This window comes from Mandrillus leucophaeus, unplaced genomic scaffold, assembly GCF_000951045.1.
Source record: "Mandrillus leucophaeus isolate KB7577 unplaced genomic scaffold, Mleu.le_1.0 Scaffold283, whole genome shotgun sequence".
Classification (NCBI taxonomy): domain Eukaryota; kingdom Metazoa; phylum Chordata; class Mammalia; order Primates; family Cercopithecidae; genus Mandrillus; species Mandrillus leucophaeus.
In genome coordinates this window covers 633,337-646,577 of record NW_012102954.1, presented here as the reverse complement: position 1 = coordinate 646,577, position 13,241 = coordinate 633,337, and the positions used below count along the sequence as shown (strand labels likewise).

Genomic DNA, 13,241 nt, shown 5'->3' with positions numbered 1-13,241 from the left:
ATAGCCATTCTGACTGGCATAGAAGATGGTATCTCATTGTGGTTTTAATTTGTATTTCTCTGATGATTAGTGATATCTGACTAAGTCCCCAAAAGGAAACACAACAGAAACAAAAATAGACAAATGAGACTTAATTAAACTAAAAAGCTTCTGCATAGCAAAAGAAATAATCAGCAGAGTAAACAGACCACCTACAGAATGGGAGAAAATATTTACAAACAATGCATCCAACAAAGGGCTAATGTCTAGAATCTACAAGGAGCTCAAACAACAAGAAAAAAATAACCCCATTAAAAAGTAGGCAATGCACATGAACAGACATTTTTCAAAAGAAGACATACAAGAAACCAACAAACATATGAGATACACACTTTCTTGATTTGGAGGTCCACACATCCCGGTCAGTTTTTATTCTGTACACTCTATGAATGAGGCTTCTGGCATATATCACTTCAAGATAACTCTTGAACATGTTAATAGTAGTTCATCACTTAAAAAAATTTCTAGCTTAGTATAAGCCTTCCAGAAAATGAAAAATAGTGCCATAAATTACTAACAGTTTATGAAGCATGGGTCTGTTTAGATAAGTGAACATTGAGATTAAGTATTTGAAGCCAAACTGCAAAATTCTAAATTGCTTTATCTTATTTAGTAGACAGACTCTCCCCTAAACGTTTACATCCCACACTTTTGACTAGAGTTAAAACTAATTACATAGATTTTGACTTCTGCTTCCAGGAAGATGGACTAGATGGAATAGATGTATTTTCCCTATTGTTTCCACTAAGTATGACTAAAACCCCTGGACATTATACATTAAAAAAACATAAGAGGACTGTGGAGAAAAGGTGGCAGACTGGCCAGGGACCTCAGTACCCAAAGAATTTCCTAGATTTTGTGTTTCTTCATATATCCCAGACTTGGAACTGAAGAAGCCAGAAATCTGGAAATGTCATTGGGCACAGACAGGAAAAAAATAAAAATAAAAAGCCTACTGGGCAGGGACCAGTGGAAACCAGGTTGGGAACTTGAACTTGTAACCCCAGCTGGTTACAATTAGGCAGCATCTCCCACCCCCTTCTTTTGCCAGAGCAGTGTCAAAAAAAGTCAACTGAAATGAAAGGTTTAAATAAGATTCATAGTCTCATGACATAATACTTAAATGTCCAGATTTCAGTTAAGAATCATTTGTCATACCAAGAACTAGGAAAATCTCAACTTCAGTGAAAAGAAGACAATCAGCAGATGAACAACACTGACATGGCAAAGATGTTAGGATTTCTTAGAAAGATTTTTAAAGCAGCAGTCATAAATATGCTTCAGTGAGCAATTACAAACATGCTTGAAACAAATGAAAAATACCACCTCTCAGCAAAGAAATAGAAAATATAAAGGAGAACCAAATGGAAATTTTATAACTGAAAGATAATAATAATTGTAATAATAGTTCAGTGGATGGGCCCGACAGCAGAATGGAGGGGACAGAGGAAGGAATCAGTGAACTGGAGATATAATAATAGAAATGACACCATCTGGAAAACAGAAAATAGACTGAAAAATTGAAGACCTTTGGACTGTAACAAATGATCTAATGTTCGTTTCATGAGTCTTGGAAAAGCAGGAGAAAGGGGTTGGGGCTGAAAAATGATTGAAGAAATATTGGCTGTAAAAGCCCCAAATTTAGCAAAAGACTTAAGCCTACATATTTAAGAAGGTGAGCAACCTCCAGACACGATAAACACACAGAATCCTCACCTCAATACATTATAATCAAACTTCTGAAAACTAAAGAAAATTTTAAAATCTTGAAAGCTGTGAGAAATACGAAAAGCACAACCATAAGAGGAAAAATTGAATTTGCACTTCATCAACAAATTTTTATCTGTTAAGGACCCTGTTAAGATTAAAAGGGCTGGACGCCATGGCTCATACTTACAATCCTACCACTTTGGGAGGCCGAGGCAGGCGGATCACTTGAGGTCAGGAGTTTGAAACCAGCTTGGCCAATATGATGAAACCTTGTCTTTACTAAAAATACAAAAAATTAGCCGGGCATGGTGGTGGATGCCTGTAATCCCAGCTACTTGGGAGGCTGAGACAGGAGAATCGCTTGAACCTGGGAGGCAGAGGTTGCAGTGAGCTGAGATTGTGCCAGTTCATAAATATTTTAGGCTTTCTCTGTGGAAATTGAACATGTTATAGCTAAATAGCTGATAAGGAAGTTGCTTTGTCTTTTATTTATTTATTTATTTATTTGACACAGGGTCTTGCTGTGTCACCCATGCTGGAGAGCTTGGTGCGATCATGACTCACTGCAGTTTCAACCTCCTAGGCTCAAGCAATCCTCCTGCCTCAGCCTCCCCAATAGCTGGGGCTACAGGCATACATCACCATACCTGGCTAATTTTATTTATTTTATTTTATTTTATTTTATTTTATTTTGTAGAGACAGCACCTCCCTATGTTGCCTAGGCTGGTCTTGCACTCATGGCCTCAAACAATCCTCCCACCTCAGCCTCCCAAAGTGCTGGGATTACAGGCTTGAGCCACACTGCACCCAGCCAGGAATTTCCTTTGTTTGTTTAGAGATGGGGATGGGAGAAAAGAGAATTAGTGGTGGGAATTTTTAGTTCTTTTCAAAGCTGTTTTAAATATGAAGTTTTGATTCCTGCCAGTACTTAAAATGTTGATTTCTCTCTTCATTCATATTTGTGCCCACCATGGGCCAGTCTCTTCACTAAATGTTTAAGTAAATGATTGAGTCATTACATGAAGTTCAGGTATCTGTTTTTATGTTTTAAGGTTACAAGAACAGCCAATCGTCCAATAGCCGCCGGAGACATTTCAACTTTTCAGTCCTTTGTTTTTCTCGGGGGACAGCTAACCTTGGCACTGGGTGTTCTTCTGTGTCTGAATTACTACAGGTATATTAAACATGTTTCCCACATCATGTATAAAATCTCTCCTTTGAAATGGAGAAAGTAGGAATAAAATGAAATATCTTTATCACAAAGTTGTTCATTTGCTACTTATCAAGCAACTGTAAGTTAGCAAGTGTAAGTAACTCACCACACATTTTTAAATCTGCTTCAAGAATGCTTTCAGCCAAAGGAGTTAAGAAATGAACATTTAATTTGTTTTGAACCACCTTCAGTATTTGTACTACTTTCCCTAAGTGACACAAAGCAATTTCATAGGTTTTCTAAGTGCGTGCGTGGATGTGTGTGTATATAGCCACACATATGTGTATAATTTTATTTATGCTGACAGTATCTCTAAAGTAGACTTAAAGCAGAAGTGATTGTATTCATTTTGCAAAAAGAGGAACTATGTCTTTCCCAGGGTGGTGTTACTAATCAATGACTGAAGAAAGAAGTGGGAGGACTCATTCCTATATCTCTTAAATGAGACAAAACGAAACTTTTGTGTATCAGATTGCTATTTACAAAGTACTTCAATGCCAGAGAAGAAAGACAAAAAGAGTGACTTTATATAGAGACTAGACTCAGTTTTGCATGCCTTGCCCTGATAGCATCAATTACGTGAAAATACCTTTGGAAGGTTATTTCTGGAAGGGGTAGTGTTAGATAAACTTTGAGGTCCTAAGAACATCTTATTTCATCACATTTTCACAGGTGTTTCCTTTTTTCTAGAAAAGTAACACCGCATCATGCATATAAGGAGGGATATCTTGACTCTAATTATTAGTTAGGACGTCTCAGTTTATTAGATGCCTTAATGTTTGCAAACAGTTCAGAGAGGCAGTAACATTTGGTAGTTAACATTTGGTGGTGGATAGGTTGGACTCTGGAGCCAGACTACCTTAGGTTTGAATCTGGGCTCTGCTATGACTAGCTATATAACAATTAGCAAACTACTTAGTTTCTTTGTGCTTCAGTTTTCCCATCTGCCAAAAAGGAAGAGAATAAACATTCATATTATAATACCTGCCTTTTGGAGTCATTGTGAAGATTATAATGAATTAACAAATGTGATTCACTTAGAATAGTCCCTAATACATGAAAGTACTATATGTGTTAGCTATTATTTTGTTTGGTTGTTTTATAACATTTAAAGTAGTTTTCTACTCATCCTTTATAATAGGGAAAGTCAAAGTCTAGGAAGATAACTTACATAAAATATAATTTAAGATAAAATATATTTTCCAATTAGTATTACTTATGTCGTTGTCTTAAAGTATTTTGTGGTTTCTAAGAGGTAGTGGTAATAATCACTTTAATTGTTTTTCCTCTTTTCAGTATAGCTCTGGGAGCAGGATCCTTACTTCTCGTCATCACCTACCCACTAATGAAAAGAATTACATACTGGCCTCAACTAGCCTTGGGTGAGCTTAAAATAACTCTTAAGTATTTCCTTTGATACCTGCAAACTACATGTTTATGGAGAGATAGGTAGATAGATAGGTAAAGATGAAATGACAAACCAGTCATGTGATTTTCCTAACCAATAGTAGATTTTCACATTTTAAAGGAGAGCAGTTGGCTATTTTTATTAGCTAAGAAATATTGCATGTTTATTAGGGTTATCATCATCATCATCATTATTTTTTTCTCTCGTCTCTCCCCCTCTCCTCCCCTCCCCTACCCTCTCCTCTCCCCTCTTCTTCTCTGAGACAGGGTCTTGATCTGTTGCCCAGGCTGGAGTGCAGTGGCACGATCTCAGCCTACTGCAACCTTGACCTCCCGAGCTCAAGTGATCCTCCCACCTCAGCCTCCTGAGTAGCTAGGATTACAGGCATTCACAACCCTGCCTGGCTAGTTTTTGTATTTTTTTTTGTTGAGACAGGGTTTCGCCATGTTGTCCAGGCTGGTCTCAAACCCCTGAGCTCAAGCGATCTGCCTGCCTTGGCTTCCCAAAGTGCTGGGATTACAGGTGTGTACCATCGCGCCTGGCCATCATTGCTTTCTGAAATGCTGTTTTAAAAATCTCAGTATGTCATGAAAAAATGTTTAATCTAGATGCCCTGAAGAATTTGGGGAATGGGGTAGGAAGCACTCTGTGGCAGGAAAACAAGGGTTAAAGTGTATGTGATAGCTTAGACAGCTCCTGTTCTGTGAAGCCTCTCAGGAAGAAGTTAGACAGTCTCTTCTGGGCTACCGTAGGATTCTAATCCGGCACTTACTCATTTCAACAGCATTAATTCAACCAAGAATATGTTGAGAGCCTCCTGTGGTCTCCAGTTAATAAATTGTGGCCCAGCATTTAGCATAGCACTTGGCACGGTGTAGGTACTGAATACATACTTGTTGGTGAAAAAAAAAGGAAGATAGTTAGGTAAGCCAGTATCAGAATCTGTTGCAAAAACGTCTATTCCCAGACTTTTCTATTCCTAGAATATTCCTAGAATGACTCTAGTTCTTTGAATCATTTTTTTCAGTAAATGAAAGAACTAAAAGCAACTCAGGAAACTGATGTGAGCCTGATTTGCGGGGAAGTTGTGGTAGAATATTTATCTTTTTCTAAGATCCTCTCATTGAATGTTCTCTTTATTAAATTTGAAATTATATTCTCAATATAAGCATTTCCTATCTGTAAGATAATATTAAGAAGCTGGTATATTTACTCCAAACATTTATTGAACCCCTACATTTACTTTGTGCCAGGAATTGCAGCAGGTACTGGGAAAATAAAAATGACTAAAACACACTGACCATCTTTAAGGAGCTGGAGATGGAGATGACAGATCAACAGGTCATTGCAGTACAACGTGGCAGGCAGGAGCACTACGGGACCACAAAGGAGAGGCACTTAATCAGTTAAGGAGGGGACATGAGTGGAAATAGGTAATATAGGAGGAGAAAAGGGGTTTCTGAGAAAAGGTATCTGAGACACATTGAGTTTAAGGTACATGAGCAACTTGCAGGCAGAGAAGTCCAGCAGACGGTTCAGTATGCAGTCTGGAGCTTAGGAGAGTGATCAGGCTTGCAGGTGGAGATTTGAGAGCTGTCAACCTGTAGGTGTTTGTTTACAGTCCTCAGAGACGATGCCCTTGTGGAATAAATCAGTGTTCCTATGTGTATTCTTGTTTCTGTAGCTGGTAGGGGAGGCAGAGTGGTAACAGAAAGAACATGGGTTTTTGAGTCAGATAGATCTAAGTTCAGATCCCAGCATCTACTGTTATTGATAGTGCCACGCACCATACTAGGTGGGATAAATCTTCTCTTTAAACCTACTATTTACTTAATTAGGGGATATTATTCTTTTTATTAGCTCTGTTACTTTAGTTATTAACCTCTCTGAGCCTGTTTTCTTTTTTGTAAAATGGAGCTAATAATTACCACCGAGGGTTGAAAGGGTTTAAGGAAGGAACCCACAGAAAGCAGCACACACTTGAGTCTGATACCCAGGAGCACTGAACGCGCTCCGATGCCACTCCTTCCCTTTAGGATTCTAAAGTACGTATAGACTTTCCCCCTTTTTGTGTTTTGCTAATTGTAGGCTTGACATTTAATTGGGGAGCATTACTTGGATGGTCTGCTATCAAGGGTTCCTGTGATCCATCTGTTTGCCTGCCTCTTTATTTTTCTGGAGTTATGTGGACACTAATATATGATACTATTTATGCCCATCAGGTAAAGAAATTATCTTTTTCTTAACTTTGGTTTAGTTGTTGCTGTTTTTAAAGAACCAAATTAAGGAGAAAACCTTTTTTCTTAAATTTGTTGTTGTTTTTTAAGAACCAAATTAAGGAGGAAGAATTTTTTTCTAAAAAGAAGGTCATTCACAGTTCCATGGCTCCAACAAAATATTTTTTTAATGTTTATGTGTGTTTACCAAAATTCAACTCATTTATTTTATTTACAAGCAATTAAGTAGTATTTACTATATGCCAGGCACTGTTTTAAGTACTTTACAAACTTAATCCCCCAACAGCCTTCGAGGAAAGTACTTAAACATTAACCTCACTTAACAGAAGAGGAAACATGTGAAGAAGTATTTGTCATGTCAGACAGTTAGTGGGTGGCAGAACTATGATTCAAGCCCAGTGTTAAGACACTGCTTCTAACCACTACATTCTCCTGTCCCTCTAATCGTTGAATTATGCAAGTTTTATACTGGGTGTAGGTAGTGAACATTTTCCTATATTTTTACCAATTCTTTGTCATTGTCGCTTTAAGACTGTGGACTATGAGATAGTCTATGCCCCAATTTAACATGCCATAAATTTGATGTGCCATAATTGAAACAAATTTAACAGTTTCTCTATTTTGACTACTTAAGTTGTTTGAGTTTTCACAATTATAGGTAATATTGTTCTAATCATTAATACTTCTTGAATAGGAGTTTTTCAGTTAAATTTTTAGAAGTGGTATTATTGACGTAAAGGATTATATGCGTTTTTATAGCTTTTGATTTTGCCTTTTTGATAAATTCAATTCTAAAAACTCATTTTTTTCTTTTACATTTATAAACTTTCCCCCAGCTTTATATGAGGAGTAATTGACAAATAAAATTATGCACATCCAAGGTATACAGTGTGATGATTTGATAGTACATGTTCTGAGAATACATTTATGAACTTTTCAAAAAAGTTTTTCTCAGTAGTTTTCTGAAATATGATTATGTATTCTCAACCATTTACTTGAAGAATATGTCTGGATTTCATCCTGTTTTCTTCCACTAAACCCCCTATGCCCCGCTACATTTGTAGTATCTTGAAAAGGCAGATCTGTAATCAGCTTTACTTCCAAAGTGAAACTTGACTTACGGTTAGAAGAGATGCCTGTACTTTTTGCAGTAAGGTTTGGAACCAGTGCTTAGGATACCGGTACTCCAATTAGATTAACAACTTCAGGAAAACACCACATACTCATTGGCACTTTTGTGGTTCACATAATTACAGACAGTTTGCACCCTGAAGGCGATTGTAGTATGAAAGGAAAAACAGAAACATCCAGTCATTGTTATTTGGATTTGGGCCCCAAAGGGAAGCCTGTCAGGTTGCTGTCTGCCTGTAGGTCAGTGCAGAGAGTTCAGCATGCAGCCACTGATCTCACGTGACCATCATTATTTACAACAGTATATGAAGATGCTTACAAGTAAACTTACTGGGAGAAACCAGGCAGCTACATGTGGTTATATCATCAAGACCTAGCTCTACCTAAACAGGATTTGATAGAAAAGGCAAGGGATCGATTGGGCTAGAAGTGGAAAATGAGTGGATGTGGTTAGGCGGTAAGTGAGCATTTTTCTACATCTGTGACTTTTGCAAGATTGAAACTAAAATGTACAGGAGATTATTGGGATTTGAGACCTCTGAGGTAGAGAGGAGCTATGGAAGAATTAGAGCTGAATTGTAATCCTAACACTGTAAAAATATAGTTAAGAGTCATTATAGGATTGTAACAAATACAATGATATATAGAAATGAAGCTGGATGGTGATTTTAGCAGTGGTATTTAACTTTGATTGACCTGCATATTCATTACTGATCAGCCTGTTTCTGAGTTACTGTCATCTTTCACCGCTTATGGTGTATCTGCATGTTCTTTAAAAGACAATTTCTTCTGAAAGTAGTTAGTGGTAATTGGTTGCACAACCTTGTGAATATACTAAAAAACTCTAAATCTGATACTTCGGAATGTGAATTTTATGGTGTGTGAACTAAATCTCAAAAAACAGTTTATTTTTCTTTCTGATATTAGGACAAAAGAGATGATGTTTTGATTGGTCTTAAGTCCACGGCTCTGCGGTTTGGAGAAAACACCAAGCTGTGGCTCAGCGGCTTCAGTGTTGCAATGCTGGGGGCGCTGAGCCTAGTGGGTGTGAACAGTGGTCAGACTGCTCCCTACTACGCTGCCCTGGGTGCCGTAGGAGCCCATCTGACTCACCAGGTTTGACCTTTTTCTTATTTGTCCCTCATATTTCCTTAGTATAAATTATAAAAATTATTTAAACAGTATGCCCTCTGTGTTTACCTGGCAAGGAACTTCTTAAACAACTACTTGGCTTGTACTACCTTTAACAGAGCCCCCCTGTCCTCTGGCCTCAACTTATAAGAAAGCTAGCTGTAGTATTTTATTTTATTTCCAAACTTTTTTTTGAAACAGGGTTGTCCAGGCTGGAGCGCAATGGTGCAATCACAGCTCACTGCAACCTCTAACTCCTGGGCTGAAGTGATCCTCCCACCTCAGCATCCTGGGTAGCTGGGACTACAGTCATGCACCACCATGCCTGGCTAATTTTTTTTATTTTTTGTAGAAATGGGGTCTTAAGATTTTGCCCAGGCTGGTCTTAAACTCCTGGCTTCAAGCAGTCTTCTTGCCCTGATCTCCCAAAAGTGCTGGGATTACCAGTGTGAGCTACCAACCTCAGCCAAGCTATATTATTTAAAAAAAAAAAATACAGGTCTAAATCCAAATTTTCCCCTCTGATTTTCCTGGAATTACTTCTGAATTCATGGTTGGAAAAATTTCGGTAATATCTGAAGCTTGTGGTTTGAGTTGAATTACTCTAAAAGCAAACTGACAGATAAAGCTTTAAAAAAAAACTGGGTTTCCAGTGATGGTTAGTAGACTAATTATTCATAAATTTGGTTTCTGCTGGCATAAAGACCAAGGCCAGATAAGACAGGAAATGCAGAACATGTCAAAGTTCTGCCAGTAGAGAGCAGGAAGCTGTCATTTCAGGATATTCACCCACACCACATCCCCTACCTGTCACAAACTTATGTTGAGAATCTACATTGTTGACTTGTAAAATGAATGAACTAAATCTAATTTTGATTAAATCACTTGCTAATAAATTGACTATATTTTTATATCAATGTTATTGTTATTTTCATTAAACAGAATCAAAAAGGTATTCATGGTAGATCACCTGAGGTCAGGAGTTTGACCAGCCTGGCCAACATGAACATGGCAAAACCCCATCTCTACTAAAAATACAAAAGTTAGCCGGGTATGGTGGTGGGCACCTGTAACCCCAGCTACTCAGGAGGCTGAGGCAGGAGAATGGCTTGAACCCAGGAGGCGGAGGTTCCAGTGAGCCAAGATCATGCCACTGTACTCTAGCCTCGGTGACAGAGCAAGACTCCATCTCAAAAAAAAAAAAAGGGTATTCGTGAAGCTATATTTAGATGACTGATTTTATACAGATTATTGCCAGTTACTAGCAGTGTAGGCAAGACTTACATAACATGGTATGAAGGAAATCAGAATCTGATGTCTATAAAGTAAACCATATGCTGTGTCCCCTCCACTGTTTTCCTCACTGTGAAAACTAAAATGTGAATTGGTGACTTTCCAGGATGTCGCTATTTTTCCCTTCAGAATTTCTCAGCATCCCTTTTTGGTCGTAGCTCAGTTCCATGAGGACTGACATTGTCATTTGATTGTCTGGTCTGGATAATGGGTATAGGTTAATATTTAAACACCTGAATATTAAATAGTACAGGAAGGCAAAAATTATTAAGACAAATCACAAATATTATAAGAAATACTCGGCCAGGCACAGTGGCTCACGCCTATAATCCCAACACTTTGGGAGGCCGAGGTGGGCAGATCACTTGAGGTCAGCAGTTCAAAATCAGCCTGGCCAACATAGATAAACCCTGTCTCTAGTAATAATACAAAAATTAGCTGGGCATGGTGTTGTGCACCTGTAATTCCAGCCACTCGATAGGCCGAGGGAGAAGAATCACTTGAACTTGGGAGGCAGAGGTAACAGTGAGCCAAGATGGTGCCACTGCATTCCAGCCTGGGTGACAGAAGGAAACTGTCTCAAAGGAAGTAAAAAGAAATACTTGGAGCCCACTTTATATTTTAAATTGCATTTATGGTCCTCTGTCCAGTTTTTTGTTGTTGTTGTTGTTATTTTTTGTTTTGAAACAGTCTTCCCTCTGTCACTCGGGCTGGAGTGAAGTGGTACGATCTTGGCTCAGTACAGCCTCCACCGCCTCCTGGTTTCAAGCAATTCTTGTGCCTCAGCCTCCTTAGTAGCTGGGACCACAGGCACACACCATCATGCCCAGCTCATTTTTGTATTTTTTTAATAGAGACGGGGTTTCGCCATGTTGGCCAGACTGGTCTCGAACTCTTGGCCTTAAGTGATCCACCCACCTCAGCCTCCCAAAGTGCTGGGATTACAGGCATGAGCCACCATGCCTGGCCTCTCTGTCCAGTTTTCGATACAGTGTTTAGAGATGGTCATAGCTATCTTCTAGTATTTAAAGATAAAGGAAATCATGATGATTTTAAGTCTGCAGACCACATAATAAAGAATAGTCCCCCATGCCTAAGGAGGATAGGAACATACATGAGACTTCCTTAGTGTTATTTGCAGGGCTAGCATGGGGAAAAAGGAGTATGCTTGTTCTAGATTACTAGCAACAAATTTAGGTCTGTAGCCCCCCTTCTCTAAATGTAGGTCCCTGAACAGGAGAGATTTAGAAATGTGGGAGGGCATTTTTGGTTATCATAATAAACTAGGAGGGGTGACTATATGGATGATGGCCAGATACAGTCAATATCTTGTGCTGCACCAGATTACTCTGCATCATAGAGAGTTGTCCTGCCCAAATGGTACTTGTTCTCCATTGAGAAACTTTGCTCCAGACACTAAAACCACAACTGGAGGGTAGGAGTTGCAGGGAGACGGATTTTAGATCAGTTAGTATAAGGAAGAACTTTCTAAATAGTTAGAACTAAAATTAGTATGGGTTGCCTCACAAGCATTCATGCAGCCCTCAACTGAAAGTTCTTAGGAAACAGCTTGGATGATTCCAACTGAAAAATATGGTAAATTTTTCTTTTTCTTTTTCTTGTTTTTGAGATAGAGTCTCACTCTCTCACCCAGGCTAGGAGGGTGCAGTAGGGTGATCACGGCTTATTGCAGCCTTGACCTCTTGGCCTCAAGCAATCCTCCCACCTCAGCCTCTTGAGTAGCTGGGACTACAGGCATGTGCCACCATGCCCAGCTAATTTTTTATCTTTTGTATTTGTATTTTTTGTATTTGTTATTTCCTCCTCTGTGTTAACATGTTTATTTGTGATGACCCAAAGTCCAGACTAGGTATTAATACAACTTTGTATTCCTCTCTTGCAGATTTACACTGTAGACATCCACAGACCTGAGGATTGTTGGAATAAATTTATCTCCAACCGAACACTGGGACTAATAGTTTTTTTAGGGATTGTCCTCGGGAATTTGTGGAAAGAAAAGAAGACAGACAAAACAAAGAAGAGTACAGAGAATAAAATAGAAAATTAATGAATGAAATTTTTCTAGGAATTATTAAAACATTTTTTTCAAAATATAATTAGATTTGAATATAAAATCTGATACAATATGTTAAAGAATTAAGAACCTGAAGATTTAGAACATATTTACCTGGATTTTAATTCAATTATTTGCTAGCAAAATTCCCCCGTGTCACAGAAACCAGGGACTGTTCAGGATTTGAGATGGCCTTGAGTATTTTACTTGATACATTCTTCTGCCCATTATAATTCTCACCTGAAGTTATGGGGATTGTACAAGTTTTGGCACTTTAGAAAAAGCCTGATGTGGGTCTTTCGTAAATGAATGTCTCTATAAGGAAATGGACTCTTTTTTAAGGGAAAAATAAAAGCTGCTGTGGAGAGTTGGGGCTCATTGTTCTTTATTGTGACCTTTAGTCACTGCCAAAAACTGTAATTTAGGAAACCAATTCTGTTTTTTTATGTTTTAGGATAACTTAAATAAGCAAATAGAAGTATTTAGCTGTTATAGCCACACGTACCACTGTTGACCAACCCTGACTTTTATTTGGGAGATTTGGTCTCTTGTGTGCAGTCACAGTGACCAGAACAAACAAGTAGGCAGTCACCAGAGACTACCTTGATTTTCTGTCTATATCTTTTTTATCTTATCCCATTATAGTTCATAGGATAGTGATACTTAAATGTTTACTGTTTTTTCCCTTACCTGCCCTCACTTTCAGAATGTTCTCAACACAGAAGCCAGAGTAATTCTCTTAAAACCTAAGTAAGGTCATGTCATTCCTCTCCCCAGAACCCTCCAGGATCTCCCTACGTCACTCAGTACAAAACAAAAGTCCTACCACCTGCCAGGCTCTTCGTGATCTGGCCTCGTGTCTGACTTCTCACACTCACACCTGCAGCCCCACTGGCCTCACTGTTCCTTAATCAGGCTGGGCAGACTCCTACCCCAAGGCCTTTGCATTTACTGTTCACTTTGTCTGGAAAGTTCTCCCCAGATCATGTCTTACTCCTTCACTG

At 38.5% G+C, this 13,241-nt stretch overlaps 1 protein-coding gene across 1 annotated transcript in view; it reads left to right on the top strand.

Annotated features, from left to right (window-relative positions):
• Positions 1-12,601, top strand: part of COQ2 (coenzyme Q2 4-hydroxybenzoate polyprenyltransferase) — a 30,413-nt gene extending 17,812 nt beyond the window's left edge. The window contains 5 exon segments of the mRNA XM_011985445.1: positions 2,776-2,924; positions 4,260-4,345; positions 6,460-6,593; positions 8,667-8,855; positions 12,067-12,601. Coding sequence (XP_011840835.1) covers positions 2,776-2,924; positions 4,260-4,345; positions 6,460-6,593; positions 8,667-8,855; positions 12,067-12,231 — 723 coding nt within the window. The 3' untranslated portion in view covers positions 12,232-12,601.
• The last annotated feature ends 640 nt before the right edge of the window (positions 12,602-13,241 follow it).